Raw genomic sequence first — 24,282 nt, forward strand, 5'->3', positions numbered from 1 at the left:
CTAGTAATGCTAGCAACGCACACGCCTCTCCTTCCTAGTAATGCTAGCATTGCACCCGCCTCTCCTTCATATTAATTATAGCAATGCACCCGCCTCTCCTTCCTAGTAATGCTAGCAGTGCACGCGCCTCTCCTTCCTATTAATTATAGCAATGCACACGCCTCTCCTTCCTAGTAATGCTAGCATTGCACACACCTCTTCTTCCTATTAATTATAGCAATGCACCCGCCTCTCCTTCCTAGTAATGCTAGCATTGCACCCGCCTCTCCTTCCTATTAATTATAGCAATGCACCCGCCTCTCCTTCCTAGTAATGCTAGTATTGCACCCGCCTCTCCTTCCTAGTAATGCTAGCAACGCACCCGCCTCTCCTTCCTAGTAATGCTAGCAATGCACCCGCCTCTCCTTCCTAGTAATGCTAGCATTGCACCCGCCTCTCCTTCCTAGTAAGGCTAGCATTGCACCCGCCTCTCCTTCCTAGTAATGCTAGCAATGCACCTGCCTCTCCTTCCTAGTAATGCTAGAATTGCACCCGCCTCTCCTTCCTAGTAATGCTAGCCTTGCACACGCCTCTCCTTCCTAGTAATGCTAGCAACGCACCCGTCTCTCCTTCCTAGTAATGCTGGCATTGCACCCGCCTCTCCTTCCTAGTAAGGCTAGCAATGCACCCACCTCTCCTTCCTATTAATTATAGCAATGCACACGCCTCTCCTTCCTAGTAATGCTAGCATTGCACACGCCACTTCTTCCTATTAATTATAGCAATGCACCCGCCTCTCCTTCCTAGTAATGCTAGCATTGCACCCGCCTCTGCTTCCTATTAATTATAGCAATGCACCCGCCTCTCCTTCCTAGTAATGCTAGCATTGCACCCGCCTCTCCTTCCTATTAATTATAGCAATGCACCCGCCTCTCCTTCCTAGTAATGCTAGCCTTGCACACGCCTCTCCTTCCTAGTAATGCTAGCAATGCACCCGCCTCTCCTTCCAAGTAATGCTAGCCACGCACACGCCTCTCCATCCTAGTAATGCTAGCATTGCACCCGCCTCTCCTTCCTAGTAATGGTAGCAGTGCACCCGCCTCTCCTTCCTAGTAATGCTAGCAATGCACCCGCCTCTCCTTCCTAGTAATGCTAGAATTGCACCCGCCTCTCCTTCCTAGTAATGCTAGCATTGCACCCGCCTCTCCTTCCTAGTAAGGCTAGCATTGCATCCGCCTCTCCTTCCTAGTAATGCTAGCAATGCACCCGCCTCTCCTTCCTAGTAATGCTAGAATTGCACCCGCCTCTCCTTCCTAGTAATGCTAGCAACGCACACGCCTCTCCTTCCTAGTAATGCTAGCATTGCACCCGCCTCTCCTTCCTATTAATTATAGCAATGCACCCGCCTCTCCTTCCTAGTAATGCTAGCAGTGCACCCGCCTCTCCTTCCTATTAATTATAGCAATGCACACGCCTCTCCTTCCTAGTAATGCTAGCATTGCACACGCCTCTTCTTCCTATTAATTATAGCAATGCACCCGCCTCTCCTTCCTAGTAATGCTAGCATTGCACCCGCCTCTCCTTCCTATTAATTATAGCAATGCACCCGCCTCTCCTTCCTAGTAATGCTAGCATTTCACCTGCCTCTCCTTCCTATTAATTATAGCAATGCACCCGCCTCTCCTTCCTAGTAATGCTAGCCTTGCACACGCCTCTCCTTCCTACTAATGCTAGCAATGCACCCGCCTCTCCTTCTTAGTAATGCTAGCAATGCACCCGCCTCTCCTTCCTAGTAATACTAGAATTGCACCCGCCTCTCCTTCCTAGTAATGCTAGCAACGCACACGCCTCTCCTCCCTAGTAATGCTAGCATTGCACCCGCCTCTCCTTCCTATTAATTATAGCGATGCACCCGCCTCTCCTTCCTAGTAATGCTAGCAGTGCACCCGCCTCTCCTTCCTATTAATTATAGCAATGCACCCGCCTCTCCTTCCTAGTAATGCTAGCATTGCACCCGCCTCTCCGTCCTAGTAAGGCTAGCATTGCACCCGCCTCTCCTTCCTAGTAATGCTAGCATTGCACCCGCCTCTCCGTCCTAGTAAGGCTAGCATTGCACCCGCCTCTCCTTCCTAGTAATGCTAGCAATGCACCCGCCTCTCCTTCCTAGTAATGCTAGAATTGCACCCGCCTCTCCTTCCTAGTAATGCTAGCAACGCACACGCCTCTCCTTCCTAGTAATGCTAGCATTGCACCCGCCTCTCCTTCCTATTAATTATAGCAATGCACCCGCCTCTCCTTCCTAGTAATGCTAGCAGTGCACGCGCCTCTCCTTCCTATTAATTATAGCAATGCACACGCCTCTCCTTCCTAGTAATGCTAGCATTGCACACGCCTCTTCTTCCTAGTAATGCTAGCATTGCACCCGCCTCTCCTTCCTATTAATTATAGCAATGCACCCGCCTCTCCTTCCTAGTAATGCTAGTATTGCACCCGCCTCTCCTTCCTAGTAATGCTAGCATTGCACCCGCCTCTCCTTCCTATTAATTATAGCAATGCACCCGCCTCTCCTTCCTAGTAATGCTAGTATTGCACCCGCCTCTCCTTCCTAGTAATGCTAGCAACGCACCCGCCTCTCCTTCCTAGTAATGCTAGCAATGCACCCGCCTCTCCTTCCTAGTAATGCTAGCATTGCACCCGCCTCTCCTTCCTATTAATTATAGCGATGCACCCGCCTCTCCTTCCTAGTAATGCTAGCAGTGCACCCGCCTCTCCTTCCTATTAATTATAGCAATGCACCCGCCTCTCCTTCCTAGTAATGCTAGCATTGCACCCGCCTCTCCGTCCTAGTAAGGCTAGCATTGCACCCGCCTCTCCTTCCTAGTAATGCTAGCATTGCACCCGCCTCTCCGTCCTAGTAAGGCTAGCATTGCACCCGCCTCTCCTTCCTAGTAATGCTAGCAATGCACCCGCCTCTCCTTCCTAGTAATGCTAGAATTGCACCCGCCTCTCCTTCCTAGTAATGCTAGCAACGCACACGCCTCTCCTTCCTAGTAATGCTAGCATTGCACCCGCCTCTCCTTCCTATTAATTATAGCAATGCACCCGCCTCTCCTTCCTAGTAATGCTAGCAGTGCACGCGCCTCTCCTTCCTATTAATTATAGCAATGCACACGCCTCTCCTTCCTAGTAATGCTAGCATTGCACACGCCTCTTCTTCCTAGTAATGCTAGCATTGCACCCGCCTCTCCTTCCTATTAATTATAGCAATGCACCCGCCTCTCCTTCCTAGTAATGCTAGTATTGCACCCGCCTCTCCTTCCTAGTAATGCTAGCATTGCACCCGCCTCTCCTTCCTATTAATTATAGCAATGCACCCGCCTCTCCTTCCTAGTAATGCTAGTATTGCACCCGCCTCTCCTTCCTAGTAATGCTAGCAACGCACCCGCCTCTCCTTCCTAGTAATGCTAGCAATGCACCCGCCTCTCCTTCCTAGTAATGCTAGCATTGCACCCGCCTCTCCTTCCTAGTAAGGCTAGCATTGCACCCGCCTCTCCTTCCTAGTAATGCTAGCAATGCACCTCCCTCTCCTTCCTAGTAATGCTAGAATTGCACCCGCCTCTCCTTCCTAGTAATGCTAGCCTTGCACACGCCTCTCCTTCCTAGTAATGCTAGCAACGCACCCGTCTCTCCTTCCTAGTAATGCTAGCATTGCACCCGCCTCTCCTTCCTAGTAAGGCTAGCAATGCACCCACCTCTCCTTCCTATTAATTATAGCAATGCACACGCCTCTCCTTCCTAGTAATGCTAGCATTGCACACGCCACTTCTTCCTATTAATTATAGCAATGCACCCGCCTCTCCTTCCTAGTAATGCTAGTATTGCACCCGCCTCTCCTTCCTATTAATTATAGCAATGCACCCGCCTCTCCTTCCTAGTAATGCCAGCATTGCACCCGCCTCTCCTTCCTATTAATTATAGCAATGCACCCGCCTCTCCTTCCTAGTAATGCTAGCCTTGCACACGCCTCTCCTTCCTAGTAATGCTAGCAATGCACCCGCCTCTCCTTCCTAGTAATGCTAGCCACGCACACGCCTCTCCATCCTAGTAATGCTAGCATTGCACCCGCCTCTCCTTCCTAGTAATGGTAGTAGTGCACCCGCCTCTCCTTCCTAGTAATGCTAGCAATGCACCCGCCTCTCCTTCCTAGTAATGCTAGAATTGCACCCGCCTCTCCTTCCTAGTAATGCTAGCATTGCACCCGCCTCTCCTTCCTAGTAATGCTAGAATTGCAGCCGCCTCTCCTTCCTAGTAATGCTAGCATTGCACCCGCCTCTCCTTCCTAGTAAGGCTAGCATTGCATCCGCCTCTCCTTCCTAGTAATGCTAGCAATGCACCCGCCTCTCCTTCCTAGTAATGCTAGAATTGCACCCGCCTCTCCTTCCTAGTAATGCTAGCAACGCACACGCCTCTCCTTCCTAGTAATGCTAGCATTGCACCCGCCTCTCCTTCCTATTAATTATAGCAATGCACCCGCCTCTCCTTCCTAGTAATGCTAGCAGTGCACCCGCCTCTCCTTCCTATTAATTATAGCAATGCACACGCCTCTCCTTCCTAGTAATGCTAGCATTGCACACGCCTCTTCTTCCTATTAATTATAGCAATGCACCCGCCTCTCCTTCCTAGTAATGCTAGCATTGCACCCGCCTCTCCTTCCTATTAATTATAGCAATGCACCCGCCTCTCCTTCCTAGTAATGCTAGCATTTCACCTGCCTCTCCTTCCTATTAATTATAGCAATGCACCCGCCTCTCCTTCCTAGTAATGCTAGCCTTGCACACGCCTCTCCTTCCTACTAATGCTAGCAATGCACCCGCCTCTCCTTCCTAGTAATGCTAGCATTGCACCCGCCTCTCCTTCCTAGTAATGCTAGCAATGCACCCGCCTCTCCTTCCTAGTAATACTAGAATTGCACCCGCCTCTCCTTCCTAGTAATGCTAGCAACGCACAAGCCTCTCCTCCCTAGTAATGCTAGCATTGCACCCGCCTCTCCTTCCTATTAATTATAGCAAAGCACCCGCCTCTCCTTCCTAGTAATGCTAGCAGTGCACCCGCCTCTCCTTCCTATTAATTATCGCAACGCACCCGCCTCTCCTTCGTAGTAATGCTAGCCTTGCACCCGCCTCTCCTTCCTAGTAATGCTAGCAATGCACCCTCCTCTCCTTCCTAGTAATGCTAGAATTGCACCCGCCTCTCCTTCCTAGTAATGCTAGCATTGCACCCGCCTCTCCGTCCTAGTAAGGCTAGCATTGCACCCGCCTCTCCTTCCTAGTAATGCTAGCATTGCACCCGCCTCTCCGTCCTAGTAAGGCTAGCATTGCACCCGCCTCTCCTTCCTAGTAATGCTAGCAATGCACCCGCCTCTCCTTCCTAGTAATGCTAGAATTGCACCCGCCTCTCCTTCCTAGTAATGCTAGCAACGCACACGCCTCTCCTTCCTAGTAATGCTAGCATTGCACCCGCCTCTCCTTCCTATTAATTATAGCAACGCACCCGCCTCTCCTTCCTAGTAATGCTAGCAGTGCACGCGCCTCTCCTTCCTATTAATTATAGCAACGCACCCGCCTCTCCTTCCTAGTAATGCTAGCATTGCACACGCCTCTCCTTCCTATTAATTATAGCAACGCACCCGCCTCTCCTTCCTAGTAATGCTAGCATTGCACCCGCCTCTCCTTCCTATTAATTATAGCAATGCACCCGCCTCTCCTTCCTAGTAATGCTAGCCTTGCACACGCCTCTCCTTCCTAGTAATGCTAGCAATGCACCCCCCTCTCCTTCCTAGTAATGCTAGCATTGCACCCGCCTCTCCTTCCTAGTAATGCTAGCAATGCACACGCCTCTTCTTCCTATTAATTATAGCAATGCACCCGCCTCTCCTTCCTAGTAATGCTAGCATTGCACCCGCCTCTCCTTCCTAGTAATGCTAGCCTTGCACAGGCCTCTCCTTCCTATTAATGCTAGCAATGCACCCGCCTCTCCTTCCTAGTAATGCTAGCATTGCACCCGCCTCTCCTTCCTAGTAATGCTAGCAATTCACCCGCCTCTCCTTCCTAGTAATGCTAGCATTGCACCCGCCTCTCCTTCCTAGTAGTGCTAGCAATGCACACGCCTCTCCTTCCTATTAATGCTAGTAATGCACCCGCCTCTCCTTCCTAGTAATGCTAGCATTGCACCCGCCTCTCCTTCCTAGTAATGCTAGCAATGCACACGCCTCTCCTTCCTAGTAATGCTAGCCTTGCACACGCCTCTCCTTCCTAGTAATGCTAGCAATGCACCCGCCTCTCCTTCCTAGTAATGCTTGCATTGCACACGCCTCTCCTTCCTAGTAATGCTAGCCTTGCACACGCCTCTCCTTCCTAGTAATGCTAGCAATGCACCCGCCTCTCCTTCCTAGTAATGCTAGTAATGCACACGCCTTTTCTTTTTGCCCCTTAAAAAAACCTGCCAAACCTTGCTGTTCACCCCACCCCACCCCAACTCAGTTAACTACTTAGGTCCCGCCCTCTGAGCCCCCTGGATGTCTCATCCCTCTTAGGGTATTTGTGATGGTCCCTGGCTCATCCTTGCAGGTTAAACACTGGATAACTTTAAATTCTGGAGACGCTATATTATGGTCTGTGGACCCCTTGACGCCACCTCGCTATTCCCTCTGGGGCTGTTGGTTTCAGGGAGGTTTATGCCACCTGAGCTCCGTGGGGGCGTTCAATGGAACGATGGAGCCACCAGGGCAGTGTGGATGAACAGGGATTCCCAACCTTAGTGTTTATCTGATTGGGTGAGTGTGTCTCACCCGCTCTAGCACGTGGCCTAAAGTATGACAGAATGGAGGAAGGTCCCAACACCTAAAAGATAGACAACACACAGGCCCCTCGCAAGCACTACCAAAGCACTACCAAAGCCACCATTCGCACCCACGGAAGGGCACACAGCACAGCAGGTGGCTGGAACAGCGGGAAGAATACACTTTCTCCAACCGTTCTTTCGAGCATCCCAAGGCCCGTCCGCAGGTGCCCCATCTTTTTATGTAGGGAGGTAATAAGGAACCGCTCCCAGTTGCCTCCTCACCCCCCAAAACAAACCATGATCCCTTCAACACCCCATCCCCCCACTTAACTGCTTGACCAGAGCTTTGTTCTCCGGTCCCGGAGCTCCTCCCGCTCCCGGCCTCCACCATAGAAATGGAAAAGGGCCTTAGTCGATTTTCCGTATGGAGGCGGACATCTTTTTTTAATTTTTTCCTCCGGAGAATGGCGTCACTTGCGCAGCCAATCTCTATAGAAAATAAAGAAACCATTTTCACCCTGGATAAACCCTGGGGCATGAATGGCTTTCACCCCCGCTGTGTGGGGCAGTCATGGCCGGTAACAGCCCCCAACGGCAGTGAAAGCCATATTAAGACATTAAATCATAGTCGGCAAGAACTGGTGAGGAAGAACAACAATCTTAATTCCAAACATATAAGAATGAACCCCTACACTCCAGTTAGTGGTGGAAATTACACATTCTTCCATGTAGTAAAATCACATTTTTGCAAGGAGAAAAAGTCTGCCTCTAGGTTTCGCTCTTCTGAGGGGGCTTTTTCAAGGCAGAATGCCCGGTGCCTGGATGTCAGCTGTTGCCTGTTGCCCTGGTAGACACACCTGTGTGGCGGTAGCTCCAACAGGGATCTCTCTGTTTTGCTTTGAACCCCATCTGGGACATACATAAGGAGTGACGAGTAAAACCAAAACTTACTGAGCCAAATTCTTAAGCAAAGTAGAAAGTTGGGCACAACGTCTATTGGGCCTTATTACGAGTATGGTGGTAATTCAGCAGTAAATCTGTTGAATTATTGCCTAAAAACTCTGTTTGCATCACCGCCACTTTGACCAATAGGCTTAGCATGGGATTACGAGTGGTGCAAGGTCAGTGCAAATCCTCATTTTTGGAGTATGTACGACTCCAGGGGGATTTTGACAGAATTACCACGAGTGGTAAATCCACCAATGTATTTACTGTCAAGTGGAGGATGTACCTCCAGCATGAGACTGAAGGTTATATTGGAGTTAAATCCTCCACTTCAAGGTCAAACTCAGAACTCGGCAGTGAGGTAAGAACAGCTGTAATTCCATTACTGACAAAAACTTGGTGGTAACAGAATAACTGGTGTCATTAATTGACTTTTTTGAATATTCTCTGTATCATGGTGAATAAAATTTGATACACTTTTGTAAGAAATACAGTTTTGCTCTCTGGACATTTTTTCAGACTGGTAACAGAATAACTGCCACTTTTTTTTCAAACTGCTGAAATCGTAATGCAGCCCATTGTATTGTACATATGGTTATCTTATTTATTTATTTATTTATTCACATTTGTTGAGCGCACAGCAGACCGGAGACATCGTGGCGCTAGTTACAGTGTTGCTTATACTTAGTTACATACAGTTCATGTCCGTACGGTTACATTGGACGAGAGATACTTTTTTTTACAGATATGCAAGAGGAGCAGGAGCACATGAAAACGGGGTTAGTTGAATAGGGCAGTTTTGAGCTTTTTTCGGAAGGAGAAGAGGGATGCATCAGCTCTGAGGTCAGAAGGTAGGGAATTCCAGAGTTTGGGTGCGAGGAAGGGGAAGCCTATGCCTCCTGCTTTGGTTCTGTTGATGCGAGGTATTGCAAGTTGATTTGTGTATTGTGCTCTTCTTGGTCTTGTGGATTGATACCTACCTATCGTGTCAGATAAATAAGAGGGAGCTGTGAGGTTGATGCATTTATGGGTGGTTGTGAGAATTTTGAAGGAGATACGGTCTTTGACAGGGAGCCAGTGAGCTGCCTTTCTGGCTTGTGTGATGTGTTCTCTTTTTGGTATGCTGAGGGCTGCTCTGAGAGCGTTGTTTGGGTTGTTTGGAGCCTAGATAAGTTTTTTTGGGAGGTGCCGGCTAGGAGCACATTACAATAGTCTAGTTTGGCTCCTTTTGTTGCTCGGGCAATGGAAGGACAGTTATCCTTGGTAAGGAATGGTTTTATTGCATTAATGAGTTTAGTACTCAGTGCTGAGGCCGAGACTATGGCGCTGACTTGTTTGTCCATGGATAGCGTGGCATCTATGTGAACCCCCAGAGTTTTGACTGAGGATAGGACTGGGATGATACAATTGTCTATGTTGAAATTGATGTACAGTGGATTGAGGTTGGAGAGGGTGGATTTCTGTCCTAGAATGAGGATTTCGGTCTTGTCCCCGTTCAAGCAGAGGCCGTTGGTAGCCATCCATGCTTGTATGGTAGAGTACATTTGCTGTAGGGTAGAGGTGTCTTGGTGATAATTCCCTGTCAGGGGGAGGAGAACCTGCGTGTCGTTGGCGTAATTTGTGTAGATGATCCCCAGCGCGTCTAGTTTATCAAATAGTGGCTTGGTAAAAATATTATAGAGTGTGGGGGCAGTACAGGACCTTGTGGCACACCACAGTGGATGATGGAGGGTGCTGCATGTGCTGTGTTAGAGAACACTTTCATGGCTCTACCCTCTAAGAATGATGTTACCCACGATGCTGCGTCATTTGAGAAGTGTGCCGCGTTTGTCAGGTGACTGGTAAGAGTAGTGTGGTCTACCAGATCAAACGCAGCTGAAAGGTCCAGGAGAAGGAGGAGGGCGGGCTTGCCTTTATCTAGGATGTTGGTAATTTTGTTTTTTAGGTCTAGAAGGGCAGTTTCAGTTCCATGTCCCTTGCGGAACCCAGATTGTCTTTTACCTAGGATTGCGTTAGATTCAAGGTATAGTTGAATCGGTTTGTGGGCGGCCTTGTCAAGTAGTTTCAGGAGGAATGGGACTGTGGTTATGGGTCGGTAGTTGTTTGGGTTAGCAGGGTGCATTGATGAAGGCTGTGAGAAGAGGGGTGAGTGGTTCTGCGCAATCTTTGATGATTTTAGGGGGGCATACATCACCCTTGCATTGTGAAGGTTTGAGGTGTCTGAGGATGCACATTTGGGCACGTTTCTTACTTTTACATTAGGTTTTATCTGTGCATGTGCACTTTGCTTTGGTAAGGTATTGAAGTGGTGGGATATTTTGTTTTGGAGGAGGTTTATTTTTGTAAGCATGGCTGATTGAATGCCTGTACACCATGCCTCGTCTTTGACGATCTCATCAGGGCATGTAGGCGGCACGGTTAGTTCTTTGAATATATTGAAAAGTTCTTTAGAGTGGGAGTTGGCATTGGAGATAGAACATTGGTTGTAGGCTTCAGATTTAGCAAGGAAGATTGCGTCTTTGTATTTTTTTGCTATGGATTTGAAGTTAGCTTTTGTGGTATCGCAGGGGTTAAGCTGCCAATTTTTGAGCGCTAAGCGTTTGTCTTTGTGCAAAGTCTGGAGTTCCTCTGTGAACCAGGAATTGGAGTGGAAGGTTTTTTTTTCTTTTTTGTTTTCCAAAGTGTTGACAGCCATTGTGATGGTGTCTTTGAATATTTCTGCGAGGATGTTAGGGTCAGCGGAGAAGGGAAGGTGCTAGGCATGGCAGATTGAGGAGTGCACTGACATTGTCAGTTGTGAGTTTTTTGGCACTTCTGGCTAGGGTCGCAGGTGCTTTGGTAGGCACTTTAGTGCTTAGTGAGACAGGGATGTCAAATAGGAGAAGGTTGTGGTCTGTCCATGGGAGGCTAGTATTGGAGGTGATGGCTGTGTTACAGTTGTGGTCTATAATCCAATCTAGGGTGTGTCCTTTAGCATGAGTAGGCGAAGTGATCTTTTGAGAGAAGCCTAGGTCTTGGAGGTCTTTGGCTAGAGAGATAGCAGTTTTGAATCCTAGGTTAAGGTCACCTATAAGTAGTAATTTTGTGGATTTTTTAAGGTTGTTTCCTAGGAGGTGATTGACTTGACCTATGAAATTGGTGGTTGGGCCGGGAGGACAATATACAGTATGAATATTTATTGTGAGAGAGTGACTGATAGGATGTTAATATTTTCTTCCTCTTGGTGGAGTACGGTTCTGATAAAGAGAGTTTCTTTATGAATAATGGCTACCCCCCCCTCCTGTTCTGGCTATCCTATCTTGTCTAAGGATGGCATACCCTTTTGGTAGGGCTAAAGAGATGGCTGGGCCGGAAGCTTTGTTGAGCCAGGTCTCTGTGATCGCGAGTAAGTCTAGATTTTGGGTAGTTATTAGGTCATTTACTTCTAATGCGTGGGCATTGAGAGATCGTACATTGATTAAGGCGCATTTGTATAGCGTTGGGCAAGAGATTTTTGTAGGTATGGTGTGGGTATCTGCCTTAGGTACATTGTGAGTGGGAGTTACCGCTAGGTGTAGTAAGCGTGGGTTTGAATTTGTGGCATATGGCGGTATTATCACGGTGGTGGGGTGTGTGCACTTTAGGGGTGCGTGAGCTAAGTCTGCAGTTTCTGTGTGGTATGTGAGTAGGGGGGACATGGTAGTGGATAAGAAGGGTGCGGGTTCTGAGTCTGTCTAATCTGAGGCTGAGGTTAGGTATCATCAGTGCTGTGTTATTAGGAGTGTGTGAGGGCTTGGGCAGGAGTTCCTTCGTGTGTCCTCGATGACTCGAAGTGATTTGCAAATTGGTGGAGGTGCTTTGATGTAGAAGGGTGAGGTGTGGTCATAAAGGTGAGTAGCGTGCAAACTATGCAGGTGAGGACGGGCAGAGAGTACATGTTGTGTGTGAGTTAGTTTTGCTCATATGCTTGGGGCATGTATTACTGTTGAGCGCGATAATGATTGCACAATATTGGCTTGGAGGGCAGAATGCACAATACACTATACTCCGGAAGGCGGGTGGTTAGCATATACTGTCTATGTCGGTGGGGCACTGGTGAGCTGAGAGCAGTAGTCAGATAGTCTATATACAACTATCACAGGGCAGGGCGCACATGACACTAAATCACAATTATAGTCTCCAAATGGGCAGAATGCAGTGTTCTAATAATAACAGTGGCAGTCTGCCTAGATTCAAATATCACAAGATGGAGCAAATGCAGTGTTATCAGTTAGTATCGGTTAGTAATGTAAGGTAAGGTAGTTCTCATAAAGCACACAGCCACCTCTGCAGTGAAATCATGAGACTGAGTAGCAGTAGCCCATCAGACCATCAGAGTATAGGCGGGGCATAACAGGGTCTTCAGCGTTTTGTAAACAATTAGTTATTTGACAGAAAACTTCAAATTGGAAGGAATGGATATCCAGGTGGTAGAACCCAGAAAAGAGAAGAGCCTACCACCAATCCATGCCCATTGAACCCCTGGTACCAGGGCCAGTGCTAGGCATGTGCAACCTGTGCATTGGCACCAGGCCTCAATCTCCTGAGGGCCGGGAAGCCCTGGCTTCGACCCTGCGTGCTATGGCACATCATCACAAAAGTCGCCATGAAGGAGAGGCCGCCGTGTACTGTTTCTCATAGGCTACTCGCTAATAAACCGCTGCTTAGCCTCCCACTTCTCTGGCAGATACTTAAAAAAAACTTTCTTTGTTCTGAGCAACACAGGAGTAACAACATTGAGTGGGAGATTGATAGTTGTCTGCAACAAGTCCCCCTGATAAAAGTTAATAAGTCAGTGTTGAGCATTTCAGTGGTTGGATCAGCATCTCAAAGCTCCCACGCAGCTCAAGCGATTTACAAAATGTCTTCTTTCTTCCTAGACAATTAAACTGAATTTCAATATATTTCAATATAAGCAATCCCTTTTTAGAGTGTCTTCTTTTTTTCCACGGTTATGCTCAAGGGTTTACATTACCACACAATGGTCCTCATTATGAGGTTGCTGGTGCCAGCATCCTACCGGCAACCTCGGCTTACCATTTTTGCCGCCTGAATCCTGGGATATTACGTGCAGCAGTGGAACAGCAAATTCCCATGGGACTCCACAGGATTGGGAAAACTGAAGCACCGACACCGTTCTTAACTTGCCAGTGATTTATCTGCTGGTAGGGGCCTGAAATACCGTCCGGTCAGGCTTGCCCGTAGTTCACTGCCCCGAGGAGATTATTTGAATTGCATTCTGGTTCTTGTAGTCTTCCATTTATAAAGGTGGACATGTAGCAACATTGTACTCTTTTTGCTTATGTTCCTAAAAGGAGTGCATTTTGGTTGGTCCGTTTAACACGTTCTTTGTCTATTTTGCTAAAAAATAAAAACACAGCAACACATTGGGGGTCATTACGACCCTGGCGCTAAGGGGTTAACGGCGCCGTAAAAGGTGCCTAATTACGAGGTCCCTTTGCGGGACCCGACCTTAACGGCTGGTCTAGACCAGCCATTAAAGTAGGGACCCGCAAAGGGACTTTCGAGGTAAGTACGGTACCGCAATTTGCGGTACTGTACTTACCGCCTTCCCCATTCCCATTATGCCCTATGGGGCAAAAATGGGAATGGGGAAGGGTCATGGTGAAATGGGGAAGTACCGCCCCGCCAACCTTGGAATGGGGTGGTACTTCCCCATTTCGCCATGGCGGAACTCGTTACAATACCAGCACCAACCATGGTGCTAATAGCGCCATGGTTTAGCGCCGGTGTTGTAATGAGGGCCATTGTGTCACTTTAACAATGGGGAGATGGGCCGGGCCAGACATGAATGACCCTGCGCATATGTTAAGGGCCCCACAGAAGCCAGGATGCTTGAAGATGTTGGTGCTGTTGTTAGCATCGTTGTCTGTCTGCTTCACCGGATAAAATAACCGCTAGCCCCTGTGCTTAGTAGGTGATGCAGGGGCGCTGAGTACCCAGGTGATCCGGTGCCCAGGCACCTACTGAGAAAAGCCAAAGTCCTTATACTTTCAATGGGACTTCCTAAAGATCTGTCCACTGGGAAAAGAAAATGTCAGCTCCCCTGGAATGATGGTGTCTTTAGAAATGTTTTTCTTGAATGTGACACAGCAAAGAAGATGAATTTCCCAGAAAAGTTAGAGGTGTGGCCCTATGGAGCCCTGCTTCTCTTTTCATTGCCGTCACGGCAGGTGCCAGGCCCGAAAGAACTGTGTGGATGCTGGCTGTAAAGGGAGAGAACTGTTTTGGGGGGTATGGATTGGTGGGAGAAGCAGGAAAGCAGCAGATGAGGTGCACTCATTGAAGCAGAGTGTCAGATAATGCAGGCGTGTACCAGTGAATACAGCCCTTGTTCTCTTGCACCTTTTTGGAAGCACCAAGCAGAATGTCTGCATCTCTTGAAAGCAAAACATTGATAAACATTGGTACCTTGCTCTGCACCTAGAGCTGGGAAGAGATCAAATCAAGTGCCTAAACTGCAGACTGGCTAAAATCCCAGCTTCACCAATTAAACCAAGTGTGTGGGTATGGGGGAACCATTTAATCTCACTGTACCTCCCTGGCCAATACTGGGATTTCCTAAAAGTGAGTCATCCCAGCCAGTACACTATTAAGAAAAGGCTTCATCATGATTTAATAGATTATAGTATTGCCCCATAGAGCGCAGAGGTCTGCAACCTGTGGCTCTCCAGACGTCCTGAGCTAAAACTCCCATGATCCCTTACCATTGACAATGCTTGAAGGGCTGATGGGAGCTGCAGTTTAAAATATTTGGAGAGGAAAAGGTTGCCAACCCCTGATCACAGCGTGGTAATTTTTATTTGATTTTTTTTATTGTATTTGGTTCATTACAAACCTTTCACAAGTAACCATTTCAATTAAAATAACAATGAAAGTAATTTACATGACACACAGTATTATACAGTTACATCATCAAATGTAAAGGAAAACAACAGAATGATAAAGATATAGGAGGATTACTACAACCTACACCTCAAGATCGACTCCATCAAGGACATCCACAGGCTCAAAACCTGCCTCTCGCTGATCCAGTCTTGGCTGTCCAGTGCATACTTGAAGCTCAACCCATTCCAGACCGAAGTCCTACTCCTCACCAACAACACCAAACACCCACACATACAGACCTGGATATCAACCATGAACCTTGAGGGCTTCAAACCCGAGCTCACCTCCAGTGCCAAGTCCCGCTGGTTCCACATCAATAAACACCACTCCTTCAAGACACACATAGTTAAGAAAACTCAGACAGCTTGGTATCCGCTCTCCCTCCTGCGGAAAGCCAAGTCCTTACTCCCCCAGACAGCTTTAGATCCACTGTTCAAGCACTAGTCCTATCCCACCTGCATGGGGAAATGCGATCCTCAAAGGCCTCCCATCTCCTCCCTTATTCCCTTGAGAAGTGTCCTACATGCAGCTGCACGCCTGATCAAGAGTCTGCAGATATGACCACATCACACGGACCTTCACCGACCATCCCTGGCTCCCACTGCACGCACAAACCACCTTCAAGTCTTGCTGCATCATCTATAAGGCAGTCACCCTCAAGTCACCCATCTACCCCGCAGAGTAACTCTGCATCTCCGGCAGACAGCGCACCACCAGAAGCCTGGACACGTGCAGACTTGAAATCCACCGTCTCTGCCTATGCCCCAAGACTATGGAAATACCTCCCCGTCAGCATCAGACTTGACCCCATGCTCCTACAATTCAGAAAATAACTCTTCAAGGAGTCGCTACTCCTCAACACCCAGGCCATCACATTGCCACCTGCGCCACCTGACTTGCTAGATGCTGTCTGCCTCTACCCTCCCCACCACTGTGTACAGCTGTACCCCTCCTCTGTGTCCCTCTGTACCCTACATCACGCTGTACATCTGTTCTGTTGTTACTTGTGAAAAACGCTCTGTTGTGTCGCTGTATTGTTGTATACCTCGGTAAAGCTTTCAGTTGCTTCTTGAAGCGAGGTCCGCACTCAATCAATACAATAGTAATAATAATATTAATAATAATAAAATTAAATATTTGTAGATAATCAACTATTGAAAATCTATATCTAAACTTTGTGAAAATACTTAATCACCCCAAATTTTAAAGCTGATTCACTACCATTTAGAATCCTTAACCAGAAGTCTTTCAAATGGCCGGTTAATTCATTATATACAAATGCTTTAAAAAAGCTCAAACGAGTTAAGTGCAAAGCAGTGCAATCAATAAACAAGCGCTCAAATATTTCAATATGTAAAAAGCAATTGCAGTTCTCTCTGGGCAACTTTTGACAACATCACATTATTTCCTTGCTTGGGTACAAATAAGATTAAAATGCAAGAAGGTTATCATCAATTTTTTGTCTGGAAACTTACTATTAGTATTTAGGTAAGATTTCCAATGCCTTTTCATTGGACACAATATAAGAGAATAATGTATATCAGCAGGCTGCTTCCCTTGTTTGCACCCAGCCCCAATTGTGTAACTTTCCCTTTACTTTAGAGGGATTGTTAAAAAGATCTAAAGTTGTTCAATGTAATGATTCTACACCCCTGAATCCATGTATTAAGTGTGATGGACACCTTAGACCGCACAAGATTGTTTATCAATATACATGGAATCCACCGGAGGATCCAGAATATTCCAAAATAAGGACAATTTCTTCCAGCTAATAATGGCCTGAATGGAAAGAAGGCCAAGTTCGTATATGAGAAATGCAATGGGTACATGATATGATAGGTTATTTATAACAAGCTTAATACCCAGAGGTTTTTAAGTGCAGACTCGGGATTCAAACCTGTTTTGCTCCGTATCGTCTTCCTTCCAAGGCGAGCACGTTGCCCCTAAGCTATCCTTCCGAGACGAACCATCACTCCGAGACGATACATTGCTAGGTAGGTTCAATACTCTTTTCCAAAATATAGACTCCATTCTTAACCAATCAATTTTGAGTTTACTGGGGTGAACTTCAGCACCATAAGTAATTTTAGGAATCATTTCTTGCTTCTAGAATCTAATAGTGGGATTGAGAGCAAATCACCCATTCATTTTATTCATCTGAGCCACCAAAGAAGCGGCACGTAAACAGATCTTTCTCATGCTGTCTTTGAACTGATCGTCCCATCAATATTATATCCCAGAGATTTCCATTGGTCAACGTTGCCAATGATGCCCCCATTCAGAAACCACTGGGAGGCATGCTGTCTCCTCTAAGGTTGCATCATCATGACCTTGGATTGTTTAGTATTTATATCTAGGTCATTCAAGTGCATATAGGATTTTTGAGAATTCAGGCAATGCTCAAGACCAATCAGAGTTTGGTCTATGATAACTAAGCATCTGCAATTCCTAGGTACTGAAAAGGGATGCCCGAACTGCTGGGGAGGGGAGAAACACCTTAGAGGGAGACAGGGCAGACGCAAGGTCAGCTGTATAAATGTTGAACAATGGCAGAGCCATGATGCAGCCCTGCCGCACCCCTACACATGTGGAAATAGGACAAGAAGTCTGCCATCAGGGCTAAAGCGGAATCGCACATTACAGTCCATATGAATGTCACTCAGTATGGCAAACAGATGCAGCGAGCACAACCAATATGTAAAATTGCTCCATAATCGTTGTCTATTAACACGATCGAAAGCAGAGGTCAGATCAATGAAAGCTAAAAATATAGGGTGGCCCAACTTATTTACTTTGTTCAGCAAAAGAGAGAGTATGAAACCATTAAGGTTCTAGACAAATCTTTTCCTGAAACCAGACTGGGCTCTATCAATGATGGACCTTTCAGATGTACATTGGGTTAATTCAGCTAAAATCAAAAGGGCTATAGGCTCATAAACACGAGGTGATAACCCGTCACCTTTCTTGAACGAGGATATTAAATGCGACAATTTCCAAGAAGAAGGTATAGTCTCCTGTGTGATAATTGTGTTAAATACAATGTTGAGGATCACACTCCATGAGATCGGGTTCCCTTTCAAAATTACATTGGATATACCATCTGGACCCGGAGTCTTAGAAGATTTCACATTTTTGATTGCAAATTTAATATCTTTAATCTACAATTTCAGCCCATCATAACTACTGGATAGAGCCCCGCTAGACTTCAATAAAGGGGTAATAGGAGCATTTAAAACTCCATCAAATATTTACACCAAATGGATCCAGAATAGGGTTTACTTGGGATTCAACTTGGAGCATGTCCGATGTACTCATAATGACCCAAAAGCCTTAGAAAGGTCAAGCAGCAGTGTTTTGGAATCCCTTTGCTTAAGAAGATGCTTATGGGCTTTGAGCCAATTAAGTGCACATAAAATACAGTTCTTGCAGTTACATTGAAATATTCTCATGCGCCCACGTTTTCCAGAGAAAAAGAACACAGATGACCCTTTTTCTCAGTGTTCCTGTGAGAATTTTAGTTTTAATTGCACATATTTTTATGCTTTTAACAGTGCCCTTTGCGATAACACGTGTTTCGACCATCTCATCGTCTTTTTCAAATCAGGATTTATCGTATCACATTTGAAAATTATAATTTAAAAAAAGTGCAAATACAATTTGGATCACATTAACCATCACATGAAATCCACACATTCATTCCATAGTATCATTCATTGTTCACAGGAACACTGAGAAAAAGGGTCATTTGTCTTCTTGTTCTCTGGAAAACGTGGGCGCATGAGAATATTTCAATGTAACTGCAAGAATTGTTTTTGAAGTTAACGGAGTAGAGGAGCCAGATACTCTGTTGTTACAATCCCATGCGACCCTGAAAAGACAATCATCTAATACATACTAGGGTGCAGAGGTCCGACTACAGGGAAACCCATCCAAATAGGTTTCTCAGAAAATTATACACATAAAATACAGAATTTCCTGGATAAACTGACCCTACCTAGAATGAGTGAGCCAAGCAAGGCACTGTTGAATGTGGACATCGATCTGCTCACTCACTCAAGTCCAAGTTAGCAGGTCCAAAAAGGCTCACAAGCAACTTCTCCAAATCATATGCGCCTGCCATTGGTCTTCTTCTGCAAGAGGTTTTCAATGACGTCGTTCCACTCAAATGTCTTCCCGACATCGATAAAAATCATCTCACATTGTTCTAACCCCCAAACCTCACATGGACCCCTTGGAATGTGGAAAGTAGTGGCTGATTTTGCTGATCAGCAGTGACGCAAAATTTCTCACAAAGATCTGGGCTGACAGATTGAATTGTGTGATTCCAGAAAATACAGACAGGACCCAACAATCCTTATCACACATTGCAAGGGCTCCCAACACCCAGCAGTTTCTTGGTATCATGCAGTGGTTTCAGAAGAAGCCTGTGAACTAGTTATTGGTTGGCATGGATGCAACAAAAAGCCTTTGACCATGTAAACTGGGAACATCTGCCCCAGCCCATGGCAAAGTTAAATCCATTCTGCCAGGCACCGCTAGCATCCGGAGTGCACTCAACAAAGTTTACTCCACATCTTTTATTATCAAGAAAAGCTGGATCTGCAAGAAGTATGGATCATTGAACAAGGCAGTGAGGTATAATCTCTACCTACTGTGGTATTCAGGGCAAGCCTTCTTAGCGCAGGCATGAGAGTGATGGACAAGCAGCAACAGAATCTGTGCTTTCATGTTCTGTCATTATTGTGATTTCATAACTAGGCAAGTTCGGGCTGTAATGTGGGCACCAGCGCCCTTACCTGACCGGTAATCTCACCACCGAGGGCTCTATAGCTTTTAGCACCTCAGCATAATTTCACGGGTGCTACCAGGTTGTTTTTGTTTACATTGTGAAATGACACGTAGGCCGAATCTGAACTTTAAAAAAAACTACAATTCAAGATGACTGCCAGAGGCGAAGGAAGAATGGAACTACACGTAGTCCCTTCTCCCTTTCGGCAGCAGCCTATTCCAGCTTAATACGTTTGTGAGCGGATGGTGTGGAAAGGCAGCAGGAGGTGAGGCAAGTGTGTGTGTGGGATGGGGCATGGGGAATGGGGGATGGGAGATATGGGGGTATGGTTGATGGGGAGGCGATGGGAGGACTTGAGGCAAGATTGCATCCTCCCACTGTTCAGGGGGTTTGGAACGCTGTAAATGCCATAAGGAAAAGCTCTCTTTCCAAGGTCCTTGATTGGATGGAGGTCTGATGACATCACTTCATGGATGAAATACATATTTATAATGTGTAAGGAACAGTAAATGGTATTGCAATTTCATAACAATTATGGCCATGGCAAGTGGCACTAGGCAGTAATTGATCACCACCTGGGTCAATAGGTCAAGCAAAGCAAGGGTCTTTAACAAGGGTGGGTGATGTTGTTACTCCCAAGCACAGCATTCCTGTGCCGTCCTCATTGCCATTGCCACCTCTGTGCTATGGCTTTTCTTTTGGGGGAACATATTTGTGCAAGGTGGCCGAACAGGTTCCCCAACAAGGAATACACCTTCAAAAAAGATGGCCGCCAGGCAAATATAAAGGGAAATCTCCCACCAGATCAGAATCCCCTTATCTGCTTCCCTGTCAGCACAAAGGTAGCGGGTGTACAACAGGTGAAACCCTGTAAAAAGCTGACAAAAGGGGGCCTGGAAGATAAAGAGAAGCCATTGGACCAGCCGAGGAGCGTGAGAAGGATACCACAGTAGGCAAGAAGTGGAGGGTTATCTGTGGAGATTGGTCAGCAGCCAGTTTAGAGCATAGGAACCTACCAAAAGATAAATCCCACGTTTCAAGCTTTGTGATTGGCTTAGCCATATAATCACAGTACTAGTACGCTGGCCATCACTCAATGAACACACCCACAAGAGGCGTAGACAGGTTAGGGCCTGAGAGGGCAAGGCCCACAAAAAATCGGAAAATGCCCACTCAGCACTGCTGTGTGGGCATTTACAGACGTTAATGTCACTGCTGTGGGCAGTGCTGTGTGGGCATTTACAGACGTTAATGTCACTGATGTGGCTCAAATACTTTAGCTTCAGTCTCCACTTGTTAGACAATCTTGGCAATGTCTCTGACACCCACCATAGCATCCCTGTGACAAAATACATCAAAGTTGATGGAAGCAGTAATTTGCCACTGATCTTAAAGTCATAGGCGCGGAGTCCCGTGAGAGAGTCCCAGTCTGCCCTGAACTGCATGCTGTGAGGAGCTGCTGCTACGTTTCTTTGGACTCTGTTAATATTAAAGGACTGGCCCCTTTAATTTGGAAACAGTGTTGCATGACTCCACCTTAAAAGGGGTTCACGGGTGCGGAGTCCCGTGAGAGAGTCCCAGTCTGCCCCAGTTCACCACGGCAGCGAGGAGTGACGGAGCAAGGAGCTAATCAGCATTGGCAGTGTCTGGTCCGCAGACGCGGCTCAAAACCCTGCACGCGCGCCGCTAGGTCAACACAAGCACATCTACATCTACTCCGACAGAAAGCATGTTTGAGGTAAGCAACCATAACAGTGCAGTGGAGCGCTCCTCTTAGGCTGTGCAAATACATGGCCGTGTGCCATTGTTATCCGTTCTAGCGTTGGAAAAGTTGGAAAAGATTAATCGGTGTCACAAGATATAAAGGCTGAATCCAGCCGCACAGCAAATGTTGCAACTATAGCTAGATTATACTCTGACAACATTGCCAGAACTCCCTGTGAGACTTTTATACTTGCTGAAAGAAACACGCGTGCACAACAAACCGGCAATAGCAATGAAACTGTTGAGATCAAAACAATGCATTTTCAGTCACCGGACTGATATTGAACTTCTGGAAATGCAGATCCCACAAGGACTTTCAGTACGTAGTGTCTTCACATTTGTGCCCCATCCTGAGAACGATGGAGAACGACAGATTTTAAAGCCACTAGCTGGATGTCAGGAGTTTGATGTAAGTCAACATTGCACGAGTGGTGATGACGCTGCAGGGTCGGTTCCGGCACCATTTCGCATGGCAGACGGATTTAAACACCACAAATGCCATAACAGCCATAAACAGCTAAATAAACTGAATACAATGCTGACAATGGTTCCCTGTCAGCCAAGTCAGTCAAGCAACACTTCAAGAAACACCTGTACAAGCCATGATCCGGAGGTCCCCTTGCTAAGCATACAACAACAGGGAGTGTCACCTGGAAAGAGTACTAGTAAGTACGCAGATAGCGGAGAAATGGAGAAATACCAATGCACAGTTAATCCATGTGGCAAGTCTGGCTGTAGAGACATTTCGGTCGCACGACAGAACTCTATGCTACTGGCGGAAAGCCGCTCTTCCACGGGAAAACTCAAAGACTGGGTGCACACCAATGCAAAAAGTTTGCTCAACACTAGCGGTCGCCCTGCGAAGGGCATAGATTCTGACCCTGCGGGTCGGGAAGCCCGCCTGACAGCACGTCTTTAAGCGGACTACCAGCTGGTGAAAGAAAAGCTCATTAACAGTTTTGTAAATTCACCAAAGGAAAAAACAATAACTATGGGCAAAAATATTTCCAGACACGAAGATCTAAGTAGTGAGGTTCTTTTCCCCTTGAATACTCGAACAAGCACTCCCTATGTAAAACCGCCATTTGCCCACAGGAATATACCTGAGCCACAGAAGGACAAAAGGACTGTAAATCATTCCTTAACCCACAAATCATATCTCGCACAAGACAAAACACTAAATGAAAAACAGCTAACTTTGGGCAAAAGCTGCCAAGTTTTTTGGAACTGTCCGCAATACCACGACTTTGGCCCTGAATATACTGACAAAGCAAACCTATCAGTGGCGGCTGGAATACAAATCCACAATAACGTCCTGGCAGCAACATCCTTAGCGCTCCTTCCATTGGTAAAACTATATGAAACCATGAGCAAATCCATGAAAGATCAATCCACACAATTGATCAATTTGAATGCAAAAATGTCAAATATTGTACATGCCAATGACATGCTCAAACAGCGACTAGAACACGAAGCAGAACGCTCTCTCCAATGGCAACATCGACTAGGAGATCTCGCTATGCGAGATCATGCCGACAAGGCAGTATTAATGTATGCCATACTTGAATGTATGAAGTGGCTCCGCCACCAGGATGACCACAGGCCACAGGGGGTAAACACGATCTCATTGAAGTCACCGGCTCCGGCAGGTGTGCCAACGATAGCGGAAAATCCGTCAAATACCAACAATGTGATCCAGAAAAAAGCAGTGGATGCGGCTTTGACCATCGGAAACTCCATCGTAGCAGCAGGTGACCTGCAAGTGGTCAATCTCGCCAATCCCTTGCTGCCTAAAATAGTTTAAAGGGAACCAAAAAGTCAACAGATGTTGGAAACTCCATCTGAAATACCGCTAAACACATTTGGAATATTCACTGGGTCCGCAAAAAAATTACCATAAAAATGACACCATCTAGAATGTTAAACTTGGTAAAAAGAACTGTAACTAAAAGTGACACAATGAAAAATAAGACAAAGACAAATCCAGCAAAGACAAAACAATTCGTAAGGAACTTAACAATGCCACAAAAACCAGGGCTATTTACTCGGCCCGCAGGGAAACAAACAGCTGGTCTGCCTTCAAATAATAAATTAAAAGCAATCAGTTCCATTACTGCAGAACCAACTGTGCAGAAGCTTATAATCATTCCTAATAAACGAGCACGGATTGATTCTGAGGACTCCACGGCCAGCGCAGCAGACAGCTCAATTGATCTATGTGATCTCTTCACATATTCTGTTGAGATCGACGAGCTCAATGGGGGCTACACTAATATTGGAGGGTCTGGAATGAGTCATTCGGATGAAATGCAGACACCTGTTGCACGACGAAAAGACACCAACATGAAATGCCCTGCAAATACTACCATGAAGCCAAAAATTGGCCCAAGAAGGCTTACTGCATCGAAAGGTGCAACGCTTATGAAAAACAGTAGCCAGTACCATGTTACATCTCAAGAGACTGGCTCTCAAAAACAAAATTCAAAGAATCTGAATCCAAAAATTACCACAGCTCAATGGAAAAAACAATCACAAATTAAATCAACAAAGCTGCCAGTGCTGAAAAATGACTTAAGGGTTAAGACTTGGAAGATTCACATTGAAAACATCTTTCCAGATAGAAATGAAGTCAATCTAAACAAAAGCAACGTGATGCATCTTCTACACAATATTCCCTCTCTTCGTACAATTAAGTCAAAACACGCTCATAGCAGCAAAAGAAAAGCTTCTGTCCTATGGTTTTGATCTTTTTGTGGAGAAGGCACGTGCAAGTTCGGTAGAAAAGAGTACTATGTCACCGCAGGTAAACAGTTCAGCGAATGAAAACCGGCGAGATGTTCTAAGGAAACTATTCCAACCGGAGAGAAATGCACCACAGGACGTCTGTCAACACTCAGATCATAAGTTGAACACTCATACCGCCAACCACGACAGACTGCAACATGTTCAACCATCACAGTTGCTAGACGAGGCCCCTTGTGAGCTGATTTCATGGAACACAAGAGGCTTTAGTCATCTGTTTCAAAACTTCCCATTCT

The 24,282-nt window shown here is 46.3% G+C and overlaps 1 protein-coding gene across 1 annotated transcript in view; it reads right to left on the reverse strand.

The window, feature by feature from the left end:
• The window catches only part of LOC138487497 (uncharacterized), a 131,668-nt gene extending 116,663 nt beyond the window's left edge, over positions 1 to 15,005 (reverse strand). Inside the window, exon 1 of the mRNA XM_069614005.1 lies at positions 14,931 to 15,005. Coding sequence (XP_069470106.1) covers positions 14,931 to 15,005 — 75 coding nt within the window. The remainder of the gene's footprint in view (positions 1 to 14,930) is intronic.
• Positions 15,006 to 24,282: the final 9,277 nt, after the last annotated feature.

This window comes from Ambystoma mexicanum, chromosome 9 (genome assembly GCF_040938575.1).
Source record: "Ambystoma mexicanum isolate Mex_15411 chromosome 9, UKY_AmexF1_1, whole genome shotgun sequence".
Classification (NCBI taxonomy): Eukaryota; Metazoa; Chordata; class Amphibia; order Caudata; family Ambystomatidae; genus Ambystoma; species Ambystoma mexicanum.